We start from the raw sequence: 20,424 nt of genomic DNA, 5'->3' as shown, positions 1-20,424 counted from the left end.
GATGAGTTGCTCCCTCCTTAGGATCCACAGTCATTCATTTTCTCTCATACTTTAGTGCCTAAGTCGACATTTTCTTGCAGAATGTAGTACACAGCTAACAAGGCTAATTAGCCAGAGGGTTGCACTGTGCCGACGCAGTAGTATTATTTTGGCTCCAAAGCAACTTTTCTCAGTGCTAGCTTGGAGTCGCTGTACTGCACGGTGTTGCTGTACCTTGTGATAAAAGCTACCTGCGTACTTTGCTTCATTTGAAATACTTCACTTTTTTTTTTTACCTTCACAGTAACTGAGGCCCTTAGATCCGTCAGTGATAGAAGACTATACATTCTATATTTTTTGCCTTAACACAGGTTAATTTTGGCATGCAAGTCTATGAAAACACAGAGCATCATATCTTCACAATTGAGTAGAATAAACTCTGTTGAAAATCAACTTACTAGTTACTGAGCTAAACCAAAATGATTCTTGCCTCTCTAAATGGAAGTTAATCATGACTACAGCTTTGTTATTAAGGAAGCAACAATTCACAGTTACTGTTTGCAGTTACTTAAATGATCAATGTGACAGTGGACAGAACAGACTTACTAGGGAACTAAAATAGGCTAAGTTGCAGGAACAAAAAAAAATTATTGGAAAAGGGCAGAAGTTAAGAGTAAACATGATTAAATGATAAATGGGAAATATATTGTCTGAGGTATACAACAGATAAAACCGTATTCTGCTGCTTTCCATTTATGCCCATAGGATTTACACTATAGAGCCCCACTGGCTCTAGTTTTAGAACATGGTGCTTTTCCCTGCAGCGTAACTTGTAGAGTCTTGTTCAGAAAATGAAACAACACACTGCAAGAGTAGTGCTACATTTCTAATACCTTATAAATGAAATAGAGATAACTAGTTCAACTAGTACTGTGTTCTGGATAAGACACTCAGCATACCCATCCTGTATTTTTATTCCTACCTCCAAATCTAATGGAATGTGCTTATCTAATTGGAATTTGAGTCTGGTGCTTATATTAATGAATTTTAAGAATTCCTGTATTTGTAATAAGTTGTGAAACTTTAAGGAAACAGAAGTGCATATAGTTAAGATGAACTACAGTAATTAGTATGGATGGCAGATAAGCTGGTTTACTTAAATAAAAGCTAACCTGATTTACAGTGACAGCAAATCTGTGAAGCTGGCAGATCCTAACAACAAAAATGTCACACAGGCAAATTCCACCTTCCAGGCTGCTGCTGCAGATGAACAGATTAACTAAATGACATTCTTCTAGCAGCCAAAATGAGACAGTAGCTGTGAGATGAGCTTTATACACCTCCTAATGCTAATTCTGATACCCTGAAATCCAAATGATAGTCCTCAATAAACTGTGGGAATGAAACTACATCTGCAAAAATGTAAGAAGACAAGACTTAAAAAAAACCCCAACCCTAAACTTGTCTCCAGTATTTAAATGAAACCAAAAAAGCAAGACCGTGACTTGCTGAATGCACATCTTCCATACAAGTGCTAACTCTTGCAGATGGTTGCCTCCTAAGCCAGTCCATAACCACACCATCCTGCCCACCCCTACACTTTGAACTGACTGAGAATGCCATCGCAGCCCTCCTTCTCCCCGTGCATCCCCAGTGTAATGCTGAGGACTAAACTGAATTAGCTACATATGCATCTATGGCCCTTCTGCCAAATAATAGGCAATCGCTGTTTAAACACGACTGTTTGTGTGAGGTGTGATTTCTGAAGGCTTGTAGCTCAGTCAAATCACTGCCAGTTTTCATTAGAGTACTCCAAGGTGCTGCTTCTCAGCGTGAACTACTTCCATGCCAAAGTCTGACCTTCAAACACAAGCTGTTCTGCTACTGAAGGAGCTTATTTTATTTTTAATAGGGAAAGTACATTTTACATCCTTGTGTTAGTAAACAGATGATGTGTATTTACAAATAGTTGCCAAACATTAATCTCTGGGATAAAATAAGTCATGGAAAATAGCCTAGTTGAAGAAAATTTCGAAACGTATATGCAAGTGAACAGAAAGAGTTAACACGGAAGCCCAGTGGAAATTGCCCATTTTCAAGCACCAGTTATTCTGCCCTAAGACCAAACAATTTCTTTTCTTGCTGGTGGTCGTACTGGTCTGAATTCAGCCACAGTGATGGGAATGGCTGTTTCACGCGCGAGGGCTGCAGTCACACCACGACTTGTATTCAACCGAGGCATGACGTAGCTGAACAAGGAGGCTGCTCAGCCTCATCCTGTTATCATGTGTTGCACAGGGGGTGCCAATGTGGGGACAGTGAGCCCCACTCGACCACCCTCAAAAGAGCAGCACATTCAAATTGAGAGTCTGTTCACAGAAATGCAACCCATGACTAACCTTACCCAAGCATGATGCAAGCTAAGGCCCTTAAGCAGGGGAAAGTCCTAAGTAGGGAGGGTGTTTGCACTGCCACAGTTTGACTGACAGAGGAATGCGGCATGACCCAGCTCGCGGGAGCTGGCAGGAAAATCGTTGACTGACATAACAGGTTGAGGCAGGCAGCTGAACCTGGAAGGACGAAGGCAGAAAAGGAAGAAGAAAAAAGCTGCCCTTGCAGCTGTTCAAGGTACCACAGAAATGAACGTCATACAGGGTCACAGAGCTGCCTGCAGGTTTCATCTCCAGCCCGTCACCCAGGAAAAAGCAGCTCCCTGTATGCAGAGAAGAAACAATTTCTGTATCACCCCCCTGTGCTTGGTGTTCCCGTGCTTTGCAGTGGGTCAGCACAGAAGCTTGCTGGGGGGTCTTGACGTCACCTCTTTCACAGCTTACTTCTCTGCTAGCTTAGTCTCCTGCACAAATGCACACAGATATGTTTATTATCACATAATGTTGGAGTCTTCTGTGCAACTATGGAGGTCTGAGGCCCTGGATGAGCAGAGAACATCTTCTAATCTAGTCCTGAATGCATATCTACTAAGATACCCAGCTATTTGCTTCCTCTAAGTATTCTAAATGCTTAGATTTGATGGATGGGTAGGACAGATTCTTGCCATACGACTTTTTTTAATGCATTGCAATAGTAAAAAATATGAGTATTTTATAACCATTGTCTATTAACTGCAGTGAGAATTTCTGCACTTGAGTTATCCAAGGATATGATGCAAACAAGGTCAAAAATTACTTAGCAGCAATACCAAGTAAGGAAGTGGCTGCCAAGCCTCTTAATGCTAGTACGTTCTTGTCACATATGACTATTCAACTGAATTATTCCTTTTAAACTGCCTTTTTTACTAATAACGCACAATAGCATTGTGTATTACCCCTGCTACTAAAAGCTTTGAATACCAGTAGGTAACAAATGTTCCTAAATATTATGGAAATCTTGTCTCTGAAAATAATAATAAGTCATTTGCATTTCTATAGTGCCTATCATCTGAGAATCTCAGAGCATTTTGCAAGCAATTAGTTTGAATCAGGTAGCTGGTAAGAGAGGGAAAAATGACTTGAGCTACCTAGTACCCTTGCCTTCCTAGAAAATTAACTCCATAGACTCTGTTATCATTTCCTTCCCTTGGGGTTTCTGTGAGTAGACAGCATCAGAATAAGCATCCAAGGCTTCCCAAGACTCTTTTTAGGTAGACTGGGAATGGGAACAGAGTGGTCTGGGTCACTTCTTCCAGTGTCCCCTCCCCAAACAACACTGCCAACCTTCAGGTCTCTACTGGCTCTCTAAGAAGGCAAATGAGAAACTGGACAGACCGAAGGCCATTCATTAATTAAACTACAACCCATAACTGACTGTAACCCTCCAAATAAATTCTGACTAGCAACGTTACTGTGATGTACACAGCTGCGTGTCCTCACCCAGCCTGATAGCAGGAGCTCTCTCAGGAGATGTGCAGAAAGTGTGCGCGACTCCTGGACTAGGGAGGATTCAGATCGCAGTCCTTCAGCCCAGAGGTTAGCGCCCTAGCGCTCTAGGCTGTTGTATAACAATATTGGTGGCATCTCCCCCGCCTCAACCTTCTCAGTTCTTAAAAAAAATAAATACAACAGTGGGCTGAGCATTTGAGCCCAAAGGAATAGCTGCTTGGCATGAAAGTCAGAAGAAATAATGAAAAATAACATTAAAATAGTACGTAATCCTGAAATGTGTCTCTTGATTGTGAAGAAATGATAGGATGTGACTACAAATTTGTGGTCTACACCAGAACATTTAAACAAACACAGTTTCAAAACAAAAGACCTAACTGTCTGAGGCAGGATTCAAAATGTAGGGCATAATTATAAGCCTAAAACTTCTAGTTGCAGGAAGTTTTTAGCCCCAAATCAAACAATATCCGATTTAAAAATGAGGTGTAGTTTTAAAACCTATTTCTCTGAAATGTTCCCTACTGTCAGTTCTGTAAGATAACAAATTTAAAACAACACATATAGAATATGTATTTATTATTTTTTTAATTATAGTGTTTAAAAGCTGGCCACATTTCACCGTGACATCTTATAAAATACCCTGCATCTTGACTGTTAATATGATTAACCAGTGCCACCTATTGGCTTAACAACAACACCCAGTTGTCAATTTATATACATAAAAAAATGAGGCAACTAGTAAAATCAAAGGGGTCAAGACCCATGTTAAAATACAGAATTTAGGGGAAATATCAGTATGGAACTGACATGACAGAAGGGAAAAGCTGCTCCTATATCCCAATATCAAGATTCAAATTTTCATTATTCACACAAGACTGTGTTTCCAATTTAAAACAAATGTTTTAAATGGTTAACAAATGGTTTCTGAGAGTTCTGAGTTTTGTTATGTGTACAGTATGCTTACATGAAACAAATTTGGAGTCCGATCCAAAGGTTGGTGAAGTTAATGGAAAGATCTGTTAAAATCCACAGTTTTTAAATGAAGTTCTACATTTGTGGCACGTACTGAAACCCCGTGCCTTTTGATGCCTTACTGACTTTTACACAGAGTTTGAATAAAATCCTTCAATCCATAAATAAATAGATAAACAAACACTACATACTCATTAAATCTAGTGGGTACAGTTTGGGTGGTGACCCTGAAGCAGAATTTTATCTCATAATGTATCCTAATAACTAACCTCACATTGCCCCTTGGGAACACAGCACCCTTACATGTCGATGTTCTTAAAGAAAAAATAAGAGTTAGGTTGACCTGGAATCCTTTCCCAATCCTGCAAATGGCCCCTAGATTGCAGCTTGGGTGCCTAGGCATCCTTGCGTCCCTTGACTATGATTTGTGGCAAACACTGCAAATGCCAATGCATATGCATCTGCATGCAAATGCCAATGCACAGTGGGAGCTTTTGCGGCACCATGGGTTGAAGACGGAATCTCTACAGGGGGAGAATTTTGCTTTCTGCAAACTGCACAAGTGGAAGAATTCAACAAAATCTAATTCTTTCATTTAATAAAGCAAACTAGGAAAAGCTCTTGAAAACATGACAATTTACAAACAATTATTGTCATACAATTAAATGATGTGACAGGAGAAACTGAAGACACAGCACATTTAGAGACACCAAAGTTAAGTCAGAAAATTATCTCTGCAGAACACCAAAGCTTATTACAACTAAGCACTGGAAAACAGCAAAGCCTGCAAGGACAAGAATTTGCAGCTATAATCAAAATTAATGTGAAAGAAAAACTTCTTGTGAAATCTAAAAGAGGACTTCTGAGTGAGCTGTGCATAACAGAAGAAATAAAAAGGGCCAGGGCAGTAACAAAGATACGTGCAAAAATCCTACTAATTCATCTAGAGGTGTCAGCTCACACTTCAAAAAATTATGGAATTACCTAGAAAGCAGAAAAAAAGCTGTACAACACTGGAAAACGTTTTTAACAATTAAGTTGTGTGTACTGCAGTAGCTTTACTATTTTTTTTCTGGCATCACTAGACCAAAAAGAAAACAATCAGGGTATGTTACTAAAGCACTTGAGGTAATGAGGCAGTGGCAATCAATAAAGCAACGGGATGTCACAGACATTTTGCCTCCTAACTGAACTGCAGATTCAAGTGCTGGAAGCAAACAAAGTAGTATGTTGTAGGCTTTGAGAAGGCATAAAGCAGAGGCGAGCCATAAAAAAACACGAGAAAGCAAGGCTCGTAAAAGCACACAGGTATTTCACAGTACGGGCTGGCGCCGGCCCATTAAATACACCTCGTTCTGAAGGAATTCCAATAAACACTCCTATGTGACTTTACATCTGGCAGTGCTGCAAAGCTATGGAAGAGCTCTGCAAGCACTGTTGGCTCTCCAGTAAAGTTGCCCTTCCCTTCTCTAAGCGTTCTATTTACGTTCACAAGTCAAAAAGTTCTAATCCAGGTCGTATCCTTCCTTAAGTTTGGTGGAACGTGGCCATGGTTTGGGTCACTACAAAACTGCTGAAGTGAGCCGGGCCAGCTGGAAAAGCATGACTGATAAATGTAGCCTACTGTATGGGCTTCAAGTGAAAGATGTGAAGACTTTTATGCCAGAAGATGAAAAAGTCTTGAATCTGACACTTGTGGGTGTGCAGAGACACCCACAGAAGCAGAGAGGTGCTGCGTGCTATCAGTGCAGTACGTCTGCATCAATGAAGTAGTTTTCTTTGCAACAGACTTTTTTTTTTTCTTGATGCTAAATGGAGAGGACTATTAAATAACATCACTGCACAGTCAGAATAGTTCTTGGCTGCTGTAGAAACAGTTATCAAAGATGAAGAAACTAAATGACAATCCCAGCAAAGGAGAGCAGCTGCAAGAGAGCACTAAGGCCAGAACAACGGGACTACGTGAGGGAGGGATGCCAGAAACTCAACCACGCCTTGCCTAAATAAGAGAGTCTCAACTGATTTCTTACAGGCCTGTTTCACATACCGACAGATAACTTCTACCTAGCTATAACCACCCACCTACAGGCACTGCAGTACAACAGTTTTTAAAACTGAGAATTCCAGGTGGAGTCTGTGCTAAAAGTCATTGAACATGACCAAATAATTCACAAAACTGGCTCATTTTGATGGATTATGTAACGTCTGAGAGGAAAACAGTGACTGACATGTAAAGGAAGAGTGATTTATCTTACCTCCGTTCTCCCTTACCCTTTCCAATTCTAATGATTCATCTAAGCATTATTTTTAGTGAAGATTATATAATCCAGTTGAAAAGTCATTTTTAATAAATTGTATAATGTATCTGTTTTTATGAGTCAAATATTGTTCTGATGCCTTGATTTTACTAGATATTGTTTTCTTGTTCCAGATTTTATTAATTTCTTCTGCTTGCTAACCACATTTGATTATATATATTAAGGTAATAGTAAATTTGCAGTTTAACAATCTTGAGGAGTTAGTAATTGAAAAAGGACAATACATGTTCTAGTCACTTGCTCCATTTGAGAAGCAGTTGTAGCTGAAACAACTAAGTTCAATTTCTCACAAATACCTTTCACAAGAGTGATACAGAAAATAATATTTGAAGAACTTCCAGAACTGGCATACCAATTTAATCAACTGGTGACTGAACTACAGACTGCCTTCCAAATTAGTACTTTCAAATTACTTTAGCCATCTTCCCCAACTCTTTGTTCTTATTTTCACAATAATGATACCCAAATGAGTTACAATTACCTTTAAAGGAGGATAAAGATCTTCTATGATGCTATACTCTCAACAGCAGTGTAGAAGATGGCTGAAAGGGTGGACTTGACTTCATTTCCATTTCTTGCACTGCCAGACACTATCAGTCTTTCTCAGTGCCTGTGAAGGTATTTGTCCCTTGGCCACAGAATAGATAAAAACATGTGCAAGCCATCTTTTACCTTCCACACCTACATACAGTTAAACACAACTGCATCCACAACTGCGGATCTCATTTCTTTTATTTGAAACGATTTTGAATTTACATAATGACTATGAGGAGCTGACTGTGGTATTAACACTGGAACAATACACCAGCAAGGGAATTGCTCAATAGAATTATATAGTATTATACATGGTTGATTACAGAAAGTATAAAATAGAACATTCATAATTAAAACAAGTGGAGTGTAAGGAGATCATTTGCATTTTTAGCTGTTTTCTAAAGAAAGGAGGAATAAATGATGATCTGTGTCTTCCACATGTCTTCTGCTCTCTTTTGAAAAATATTTTTAACTCATTGACTGACATTAAACAAATCTGACCAAATGATATTAACCTCAAATATAATGAATATCTTACATGAGAATAAATCACCAGGTAAATAAGAGAAATCCTGTTAATGAGTCTCCTCCTCCCATTCATAAATAAATCACCAAAGGAAAAGCTGTAACATGAGCTATTAGAGATTTCATAAGTGCCTCATTTTCAGGAAAGCTTCACCTGAAACAAGCAGGCCACTGCAGGACATACATCCATGGTAAAATAATCTTTATGGGACTTTATTGCTTTATATTATTTATCTTTTGCATGGATGCATAGATAGGCTTCCTGACATGGTAAAAGGATGAAGAGGCAGAAACCGGATTTGAGAAATTTATGAATAATGACATACACTAGTGAAAGTTACTGAAACTCATTCTAAGCAGGGAAATTTTCAGAAAATTTTTTACCTTTGGTCATTTTTATTGACTAATGAGCTTATTCTGTGTCTGTGTATGTTGCTGTAAGCACTATCGGTAGTGCTATGGAAGACATAGTGCAGCAGTATGCTGTACAGTCTGTTTCCCTGTGTATTTTCTTATCTGGTTTGGGGACAGCTCATGAAGAACTAGACAATCTTCTGTCAGGAATGGCACAGGTATGTTTGATCCTGCTTCAGGCAGGAGGACAGATCCGAAGGCCTCGAGAGGTCCCTTCCAGCCTTCTGGGCTGTGATTTGCACAACAATAAATAACTAACTAATGAAATAACTGCCTAAGGTCCCTTGGACTTCTGTTACGGCCACATACACCTGGTTTAAATGGCATGTCATTTAACTCAATGGCACTCATTTTGCTCCCCACAGATTGCTTAATTCTTTATAATCCCATGTTGTAAATGACTTGCATTTCAAAGTAAATCATACAAACTTTGCTAGTGTCTTGATATACCAAATTAGGGATCACATAAACAGGAATGTTTCAATAACTTGCTTCAAGAGCATTGCATAATTCTTCATCACATTTAAATGTAATCCAATAAATATATAAGTAAATCAAGACCATTATCAAACAATAATATGATTTTATCATTTTCCTAGTGTTTTCCAGTAACCACTCCTAAAAAGAGGATCAACACTTACTGCTCACTGCTCTCGGGATCTGAGCTATCAGAAATATTATAGGGTGGAAAATGAAGGAGAAAAATAGTCATTTTCTTCAGAACAAATAATTTTGTCTTGCCAGAACAGTACAGACTATGAATCTAGCCACCAGGACTATTATCAAGGAAGAAAATATTTTTCCTCTGATCTCTTTTTCTAGACTTTGTGGGGCCTTTATTAAACAACAGTAGGTACGAAAAAATAAAAAGATTAAGAAGTCCTTCATTTTAAGAAAATCACTTATAAAGCAGTCATATATGATTTATGTTATGTTTGATTGTGACAGTAAAGCAAGAACCTCTAGATGTGTCATGCTGGCACAGGTAGGTGTGGAAAATTCTTGGTAATAAAATAACTCTTAGATTAGAGTCCTGCACGACACACTGGACTCCTTTAGATTAGACTCCATACCTTAGGCTCCTTAGATTACTGAACATTGTCATTTCCTTATTTATTTCTTAGTATGGCTCCATTTTAACAAACCCACAGAAATAAGGACATTCAGATAACTAGGTCTTCTCTTTCTATATACAGATAGACAAAAATGGATCATTACAATGATGGTTTTGGATAAAGTTACTCTTAGGGAGATCTGCTTTTAGGTACCCCTACTCCACAGGTATTTCCACTTTTGGTTTTTGAGATCTTTTCTTTGGCTGAATACGCATGGTCTTGTTCATACAAAATTCCCACTGAAGTTAGCAGGATTAGGCATTTCACTGGGCGATAATCTATCTCAAGACTTGGAAAGGTTGTTACAAGTACCAAGACTATTGACTAATTACTAAAGCAACTCGACAGATTCATGGAAGCAAAGGACCTCACAGATTATTAAACACAAAGATATAATCTTTATAATTTTGTCCCTGTTGTGATCTGTTACTCTTTCATCGTGCATTTGAAACTGCCAGGGTGTGAGGAGGAGTAGTGGGCTCCTTTGGTCTAACTCACTAAGTCCGATCTCACTGCATTTGCTTCTCGTTTATCTTACATATAATAGCTGATGTGCATAACTCTACAAATATGGATAACTCCTCTCATCTAAAAGTATTAAACCCACATGGTTATTTGATGGTTCTCAATCATTTAAAAGTAATCTTAATCTAATAAAATCCAGTCAGTGAGATCACTTGTGAATAAACATTGAGTGTGAGCTCAGGCAGCGTCGGGGCTTCTGTTACATATACTCTTGTCCTGGTTATGGCTGGGATAGAGTTAATTTTCTTCTTAGTAGCTGGTACAGTGCTGTGTTTCGGATTTAGTGTGAGAATGATGTTGATAACACTCTGATGTTTTAGTTGTTGCTAAGTAGCGCTTATCTTAAGCCAAGGACTTTTCAGTTTCCCATGCTCTGCCAGCAAGCAGGTGTGCAAGAAGCTGGGAGGGAGCACAGCCGGGCAGCTGACCTGAACTAGCCAAAGGGGTATTCCATACCGTGGAACGTCATGCCCAGTATATAAACAGGGGGGAGTTGGCCGGGAGACGCGGATCGCTGCTCGAGCATCAGTCAGTGGGTGGTGAGCAACTGCACTGTGCATCACTTGTCTGTTCTTGGGTTTTAATTCTCTTTTTTTTGTTATATTCCTTTTCACTACAACTATTATTATTATTACTTAGTAGGATATTTTATTTTACTTCAGTTATTAAACTGTTCTTATCTCAACCCACAAGTTTCACCTTTTTTTATTTCCCTCCTCCCCATCCTACTGGGAGGGGGAAGCAGCTGTGTGGTGCTTAGTTGCTGGCTGAGGTTAAACCATGACAACTCTAAAGTGCCAGTCATTTCTTCCTACATTGCATGGTCAGGCATCAATCTTGTACAACACAAATAAACAATACTAACTAACAGATAATATATATTGAAACCTCTGTGCTAAAAGGGGGTTTTGGAGGGTTTGCAGAAGCCATTTATTTTGCCAACGATTTTTAACTTTGAACTTCTATATGCTTCTGAGTGTCTATTTTGTACTTTTATGAAGTGCTGTAGCTTGTAAGAAATGCAAATGCTCTTTAATAATACAAACACATCAAAGGATTTGGCTTCAGAAATGCCTGCCAATAGCAAACACTACAGTTGGGGAGCTCTCTGAAACTAATGCTGACCAGATAGGGCTCTTTCTTAGTCATTAATTCTCATTTCATCTTAATGTTTTGTAAAATGTTACTAATTAGAGACTCTAAATAATAATTTTACAAATAACATTGCTATGTATCATACATACACTATAATAACTACATGTGTCAATACCTGATACAGGTAACAGATAGTCGGAGGACAAAGCTGGAGATTTATAAAGCATAGGTGAGACTGCGAAGGCACTCAATTGCTAGTAGGGTAAAATGGACTCTATTAATAAAGGTTTTTGAGTGTTTAATCATACCACAGAGGCATGTTACTATACTGAAGACTGCAGCTGTGCTAGGAGCGTTGTACAACACAAATTTATTTGTCAGGCTCTGACAATCTGAAATCTGTTTAGCTATCTGATCAGTCCCAATGACTGATATTTGGCAACAGCATGACTCTGGATTAAGTCCAGTGTGGAAGTCCTGCCATTTGCTAGTCTTTCCAGTTTCTGGCACCAAATGTATTTTGAACAGCCTGATAAATCTAGTCTGTAAAGTCTAGTCTAAGTCTAGTCTGTAAAGGCGACTTTTTTTCTCTAGATCCAGATTCTGTACAAGAATGACTGTAGCTGGTCAGGCATAAGGTCTGTCCAGCACAGCGTCTTGTCTCCAACAATGGACAACAGCAGATGCTTACAAAGGGAGTTTAAGGCCAGGTCAAAGATACAGGCATGTAATTATGGTGGTGATGGGGTGGCTTACAAGAATTGTATGTGGTACATCTCCTCCTTGGCCAACGCAGCAGCATGCACATGGTACTCTGCACTGACTTGGGGCTCCCTCCTCCTTACCTTGCTACACTCCTTGTTTTCAGCTACCTGTGATTTAGCCCTACTCCCCTTTTGACTGAAGATTTTGTAAGTAAAAGCCTCTGTCTGATACAAAACCTAAATTAATAAGAGTAGCATCAGGCCAGTGGAGTTATTTTAGAGTTGCACTGGCACAACCATGATTAAATTGGGTTCTCTAATTCAATCTATTATTATCCTTCTTTAATTAAAATTCCAGTAAGGGGATAAAGCAGTTGTCTTGAACAGTGCTGCCTATATTAAAAACTGCCAGATTTCTCTGTATTCCATACACACGACTATCTATGACTACATTATATTTATATCTACCACCTTCAATATATTAAAACCTTAAATTACTGGTAGCTAAATATTACTAATGCTAAATATTACTGCAGCCTGAAAGAATATCTTATCACAAAATACTCTTTCAGCAGATGAAATTCAAAGAAATTTCATTTGTTTCAGATGAAAAAAATTGCCACTCAGGCACTGCCATCATATCTTGAATTAGAAGTTCAGTAACTCCTTGATCTAAAGTTTTCTTTCCGTAATAAATATTTTAAAATTCTCCAAACAAAACTTAAAGTCTACTGTAGGATTTTCTCTTGTGTGTTTACACATCTGCAGACACACGCATATGCCCACATAGTCACATATGTAAGTTTCTCAAAAGGAGTTATTTCACCGCATAAGCTTAGAGGTAGGATGCCAAGTTATGTACCCTTTGCACTGCACTGTTCTTACGTGATTACACAAATCCCACCACAGAATACACGTGGTCTCCTTGAAACACAGCCTTGGAAATCCTCATTAGTTTGCTGCACAGCAGACTGTTGCTCAGCTGAGAGGTCATCCCGCTGCCCTTGATCAGGCAGGAAAGAAGCTCCCCTGTGTTGATGGGGAAGGCACTGTAACGCTGCCTACACGGTGCTGCCTCTCATTTCAAGTTAGGTCTCATACCTTGCTCAGGGAACAATTCACAATAAGGACTCGATTCAATACTGCTGCTGTCCATCATCTAACATATTATTTGAGAAATTAGTATCACATGGAATTTGCACAAGTGTTTCATTGTCCCTCACTGTACTTAGAAACTGTGTCAAGTGTACAGGGGCCACAAGCTCCTCTTTGTCTGTCATTGAAAGGATGGCCACTTTGTGCAAGAACAAGGCACGCTCCAGTGTCCTACGCACATCTTGACTGCTCTGTATTTCTAGTTTAATAAAAAGATGCATGCATATATATGTATGTATATATACATAAACGACAATATATGGAACCAGTCTAGCGTGCAAATACATCTGAAGAAATGAAGCAGTATTTGCAAAGTTAGAAAGGAAGAAAAGAAATCGTAGGTTCTGCTCTGTTTTAATATTATTTCTTCAATGCTAAGAAAACCAGTCATAGAACCTAAGCTGCAGGTGCATACAACCCTGAATGTTTACAAGTTTACTTGTGGATAAAATCTAAACTCCTCTGTAAAGCTTTTACTTTTACTATAGCGTTTAACAAAACCTAGGCTCTTCTTCAGTAATGCTAGAATTACAACCTTGAGTGATGCCTTTTGAACATAAATACTAAGTTCTCACAGGGATCCCAACAGCAAGTTTGAAAATAGTCTATGACAGTGTGGCTTGAGTTTTACACATCCATTTATACCATTTTATATAGTTTATTTTATATATTTTAATTATAAAACATAAATAAAATATAAACTTTTTATATATTTTATATAATTTGTGTATATGTGTGCATGTGTGTGTACACACTATAGACTCATATACAAAAATTATATAAAAATACAATTTTAATAATTTTTTTAAATTAAAAAAGAATGGTCATGTGGTTAAAAATTTTAAGTGCTGTTTTTTAAGTAGATAGGGTAGACACCTAATCCAAACTTTTGGAGCTGATAATTCCAGATGCTGCTTAGCGGGAAGGTGACTGGGTTTCAGGTAATTTTTCTTATTTCTAAATATCAAGAAGAAAGAACAAAACCAACAAACTAAATAGCTTGCTGTTTTACTAAAAAAAAAAAACAAACCACACCTCTTGATCTTAGTCTTGTTCCCCAAATGCACATCCTACCTTTTGAGTACGTGAATGAAAAATTTTGTGGAAAATTAAACAAAAGTTCTCAATGTTTCCACTTGCATATTTGGTACATTTAGAGCAAATCCTCAGCCCAGTCCCCAGGCTGCATAAGCAAAGAACCCACAAAAAGAAGAGGGGGACATGAAGAGCAGGTCTTTTCATACAGTTTCTCAACAGTTTCTCAAGTTTATCTGTCCGTCAGAAAAAACTTCAATCCAATTCAGTCTCCATCCTAGCCCAAAACTATCATTTCCTCTAACAGGAACAAAGGTTTGAGGATCTGCTCAGCAAAAAATAATCTCATACTGGTTCTGCTTGAGATCTACCGGCCCTGCCTTGCAAAAAAAGTTAAAGCCTACATGAGACTTGGTCATACAGTCTCAAGGAGAGTCACATCTTGCTTTCTGCTCAACCACACCAACAGAGTTGTTCTGTGGCGTAAGAGGAAAGAGAGAAAACTTCACATAGAGGCAGAAATATTGAAAATGGCAGGCTTCTTTCCAACCTAATGAACTGTAGGTATCTCTGACCTCTGGGCCTCCTGAAATAAGACATATTTCAAATCAAGGCCCATACGAAACCCAGGTACTTGAACCACGTTGCTCTCCCATACTCTGAGATACCCAACTTTATCTCTAAAACTATTGAACTTCTTTTTTTTCCCTAGTGTAGCTTGGTTTGTAGCTCTTAAACACTACAGTGATGTGCGTCACATAAAACCATAAATAGGTACAAAGTTAGGTAACCAGAACTAACACTTAGCATTAAAAAAGTCCTGGAGTTATTTGTCTCCACATCTCCGCAACACCTCCCTTGCAATTTCATACACTTGAACATCTGTGTTTTCCTTTAGCTAAGGAATAAATTCCACCCAGATTATATAAAATTGTCTTTATGAAAAGATCTTCATGCAATGTATCCAAGTAGGGACACCATATGGTATTTCGGGACTGGCCAAAAGGGACCATCGTTAACTAAGCATTATTCTGGCTTTTGAGTATTTTTCCATATTAACATTTCCTCAATTATATTTTTCTTAAGGGAAACAACATTTCAGGTAAAAATAATACAATATACCTGGAACATGCTAAGAATGCAAACTTATACCTTTCTCTTATCACATATGGCAATAACTTCGTAATTAAAGCAATCACAATTCTTCATCTGTTATGAGTTATCCACCCTCATGTTCAGTAGCACTAAAGTACAAATGCACATAACATTTTTTTCTTTCACGTGTACATCAACATGCATAGAAATACACGTAATTCCTGCAAAGCAGCCTACAACAATAGGTCCAAACAAAAACATTGGTAAGACCCATTTCTGCAATCATTATTTATAGGAATAATCCTTTTCTAGTCAGCAAAACTAACTGCAGGTGAGAATTTTGCTTTATGTATCATGAGAAAACATGTAAATTGGGCATCAAAACATTTGTACCTTATTAGAATCGAGTGTTTTTCAAATTAATGCAATGTTCTGGATGATGCATGTCAATGGAAATAAACTAAGTTGAAAAACTGTATAATAACTCAAGAAAACTCAAACTCATTCAATAGTGTAAGACCAGGAAATCTCACTCAGGCAATCTACGGGGAAGCTGGTGAAGTTCTAACTGTACAGGTTAGTTTTACACCGTGCTTGTACAATGGAGGCATTGAAAGTGGTGGTAATATCAGTAGTATCTTCTATTAGAATAAGATCTTCATTTTACATTCCTACATGTATACATAGGACTTCGTACTTAAGATCATTAATCATGCCAAAACTAGTATTAGTTAGGTTTTTTATACGTAGTTGGTTTTATAATTTTAAAAAATAGGTACTGGAGGCACAGAAACCATGGGGAACATAGCCTTTCTGTATTAAAAAGGGCTGTTAAAACAAAGCTTGTTCATGATCTCATAACAATTGCTTCTGTTTGTACAACAGAAATGTTTTCAATGGGTAAAAAATGGCGAAAAAGTATTAACTGTCAAGATCCAGTAAAAGCAATCCTGTGTTGGAACTTAGGAAGTATGCAGAGGTGCTGCACAGAGGAAAGCCAGCAGTATGCAGCTGAAATAATGGATGGGAAAGGGAGCGTCCTTACCATGTGAAGTGCTAAATGCAACCCTGTTTACACTTTGAGATAAGACTGGCTAACACCACCTATGTCAGGACACGCTCAGATGCTATATAAAGGTATTATCATCCTGTCTTCAATGGAACCACCCGTGTGTAGCATTTGGCTTTATACATATCCCTCGTCACTGCATTCATTTGTCTCTGCAAAATTGCAGGCATGAAAGGCACCTTCACAACTAAAACTTAAAGAGCTCAGAGTAAAAAATTATCCATGTCTTAACTAATCAAAGCAATAACAAGACCTTAAGTCAAACTAGCAAAGGGCTAACTTCCCCACTTTCAGAAGAGCCAAGAGAATTTAAAATTACCAGAGTTTTGACTGTATGTTCCAATTCACAGGATTTCATTTTCAAGACACATTCCCAACTCCAGTTAAGGCATCAGTTTCAACCAGGGCTTGTAATATTGCCTTATTATGACCACATAATTTCTTGAAATAGCAAACTTTGCAACTCAAATAATTTTCTGTTTGAAGTAGTGACAAGAATCATTGGAATGTTTTGAACCTATATAGGGCTGATGTCACAGCTCCATGTAAAGGGACCGTATGGAAGTTTATACCTGTTGTATTTAATATGAACTGTATGTTAATGGCAGGCATCTATACAGGCACTATTGAGTAGCAGAGAAACTGTCATTAACTGATTGTTGTTACAGTCCACAGGTTTCTACAGGAAACTGTAAAAGCATTTATTACAATCAGGTGAATATAACTTACTTATCACTTTGAAACAATAAAAATATCTTGAGAAAACCAATAAACTATTTAAAGCAAAATCTTCAACCTCTCTTAGCCAAAATACATATTTAAAATATGTCTGATTGCTTATATCTACTGAAATGAGAAAACAGACTTATTTATATTCAAATAATAAAGCAACTTAAACGTTTCTAAAGATCCAATCATCTTCAGTGATATGAAGATTGATTAATTGATATCAACAATTTGAGCAAGACAATACTGTTAACTACTAGGGGAAAATACAGTTTCACTTATCTACAAAATTTCCTCTAGAAAACAAGAGACTGTAAAATGAAGCAATTTTGTTCCTATTACCCATGCTCACTGTCGCCACTTACTGTTCTTTTTAGGGATTTCTGTTTAAGAAATTTTACAAATAATCACTTTCCTAGTTGCATAATAAAACCATAATATATATCAGTCATACTAAAGTATGTTTGTAAAGAACAGACCAAGCACTGATTCACCAGAGTTCTCCAATATACACTTATTAAATTGATATAATTCAAGAAAACTGCTTTTAAGTTTGTACACTTTAAGTTGTAGATAAAGTTTTCTTGTGACTGCTAGCAGGATTAATACCTGAGTTTCTCTGGTGCCACGGTTCTGATACGTACAGAGCACAGCCAGGGGGTATTCACTTCTACCTCTGGGAGTTTGGGGACTCACCGCCCCTTTCAGGAATGCTCTGCACCAAGAACAACAGGTATAAACTGTATTGATAGGCTGAAAATTAACAAGGCCTTAGTCGTGCAAATATACATTGTGGCTGGGGGCTTAAATATCCTAAATAGTTTACTAAATTGGAAAAGTTTAACCTTTTTTCCCGGCACTCTTGCATTGTGAACTCTTCTAGGTATTTTGCAAACAGTATTTTTATTTCTAGGTACTTCACTAGATGATATCTAAATCCTATTGTAGGCTATTTTTTCTTGTTTATCTATATATTCTTTTTTTAAGGTCATATGCAGTTAGTAATACTTCTGTCAGTGATATCACTGACAAACGGTCATGGTTGTTTCTCATCATTTAGAGTCCCTAAACGTTCATAATCAAAATCTGTAACCACTCTGAAATTTCTGTCCCAAACTGCCATTTCTGAACGCAGGAGCAATGTTGCAGATAAAATTTTGGACATGAGAAGTGTTAATCATTGTGATCATGTGATCCTACAAAGAAGCTAATATAAATGATCCTAAACCGACTGATTTATTTTCTTCCTCTTAGTGTTTTTATTAAAGCTGAAATTTTGAAATAACAATGCCGGGGTAAAATCCTGCAAACGGATATATACGGCTTCAAAACCCAACTTTTAGAATGAGTTTAGTGGTTTGGGTTTTTTTTTATTTTAGCAAATATCTTGCTAATATACCAAGCTATCCTGATGATAAATGCCATTCACGTCAAATACGGAGGCATCAGTAGCTCCACAGTTAAGGCGATGCTGGCAGAAATCCATTTCTAATGAATAACATATCTGCTAAAAATCCACACCAATTTTCCTTCAGAGCCAAATAAACATTTTTTCGATTATCGCTATTTATGTATCGTTGCTTAGACTGCAACAATAAACTGCAAGTATTTTCATGCCCTCCTTAAAGAATGGCATCTTTTTAAACAAATAGGAATGTCGGATGTGAGAGCTGAGAGTTTCCTTGTGTCGAGAGCAACTCGGGAGACCTGGAGGTGTGGGAATTCTTCAAGGCAGCGCTATGCCCACTTTTTTGCTTGTGAGCGCTCTTTCTCATACTCCCGTAAGTGTTGGTGCCAAGACAATTTTCACTTCAAAATTCAAACTATTTTGTCATTTCAGGCATGATTTTCAGATCTCTGATGTTTGCATAAAAGGTGACAGTATTGTTGAATTAGAAGCGTTGGGGGGAAGGTGGTGGGTGGTGGTGTGAAAGAGAATTATGAATACAGTGGGCTCATTTTTACAGACAAGAAATGTCATAGGTGTGAACGCTTAGTTTATTATTTCCGTGCTTCAAGTGGGAATATGCTTCAGCAACTTAAATCTTACGAGTGGGAATGACACCTCCTGAATGTATGCAAATTCCTCGTATCAAAGGGTAATTTTAAAAATAGGCTTTAAGTAGCAGGATGCCTAATTAGTTCAGATACCGAGTATGCGATCCCGACTTTATTAAGCCGAAACTACAGGTTTCAATGCATGCTTCCTTGGAAGCCGAGTATGGACAGGATCAAAGGACCACATTTGCTGTAGCCTCAGCCGGCTGAGACCTGCTTTCACTTTGCTATGAAATCAATCGGAAACTCTATTAACCAGCCTTCCCAGGAGAGCTCCACAAAACATCCCCCCGGAAAAGCTTCCCCTTGGCTAGAAGGCAGCCCGTTTCCATGTCCGGAGCCTCCCGTGCCCCGTGTGCCCTGCCGCTCCGACACCGCAAAAAAAGAGCCCCCCCGCTGCCTTTCAGACGTGTCAGTTATAGGCACAAAACTTCAGGAGCGCAGTATACCGGCCCCTCCAAATCCCCTCCGAGCTCGCACACGGCGCTGCCACACGCCTCGCCCCGCCATCCCCCCCCCCGGCCGTCTCGCCCCGCGCCCCACACCGCCCGCCCCGTCCCGCCCCGCCGCCCCACACGGCGCCCGGCGGCGGGGTGGAGCGGCCCGGTTCCCGGTTCCCCGCTCCCCGCTCCCCGGAGCGCGCCGCCCTGGCGGCCCTCGGGGCGGGCTGCAGGGGGAGGGACGAGGCGCCGGTCTCGGCCACGCCGCGGACGCCCTGAGCGAGGGCGCCCGGCGCCGCCCGGGAGCAGCGGAAAGCGCTGCGGCGGCGGCCGGGGCCGGGGCCGGGGCCGGGGCCGGGGCGCGGCGCGGGCGCTGCGGGCGGCAGGGGGAGCTGCGGGGAGCGGCGGGGCCCGGCGGGCCGCGGTTACCTTCGGGGTTGGCGCTGATGAAGACGCGGACGCTCCTGCCGCTCGGCACCAGGTGGGACGGCAGCGCCGAGAGGTTGCCGGAGAAAGCCGCCCGCCGCAGCGCCGCGTCCCGCGGGCAGGGCAGCCTGCCGCCCGCCCCGGCCGGCCACATCCCGCCGCGCTGCAGGGCGATCTTCGCAGGCGGCCGCCGGGCCCCGGCTCAGGGCAGCCCCCGGACCGTCGCGGCGGCGGCGGCGGCGGCAGCGGCGCTCGCCACCGGCTCGCCGGCAGCGGCCATGCGGACCCTCCGGCTGCCCGGGGCCGCCGCCTGCCTCCTCGGCGGCGGCGCGGCTGGGGCTGGAGCCGCCGCCCGGCGCCG

General features: G+C 39.9%; 1 protein-coding gene across 1 annotated transcript in view; it reads right to left on the bottom strand.

The window, feature by feature from the left end:
- NWD2 (NACHT and WD repeat domain containing 2) overlaps window positions 1-20,217 on the bottom strand; it is a 57,832-nt gene extending 37,615 nt beyond the window's left edge. The window contains exon 1 of the mRNA XM_050896360.1: window positions 20,067-20,217. Within this exon, the coding sequence (XP_050752317.1) occupies window positions 20,067-20,217 (151 nt within the window). The remainder of the gene's footprint in view (window positions 1-20,066) is intronic.
- Between the last annotated feature and the right edge of the window lie 207 nt (window positions 20,218-20,424).

The sequence above is a fragment of the Gymnogyps californianus genome, chromosome 4 (assembly GCF_018139145.2).
Source record: "Gymnogyps californianus isolate 813 chromosome 4, ASM1813914v2, whole genome shotgun sequence".
NCBI lineage: Eukaryota > Metazoa > Chordata > Aves > Accipitriformes > Cathartidae > Gymnogyps > Gymnogyps californianus.
This window is presented reverse-complemented; position numbering and strand designations above follow the sequence as displayed.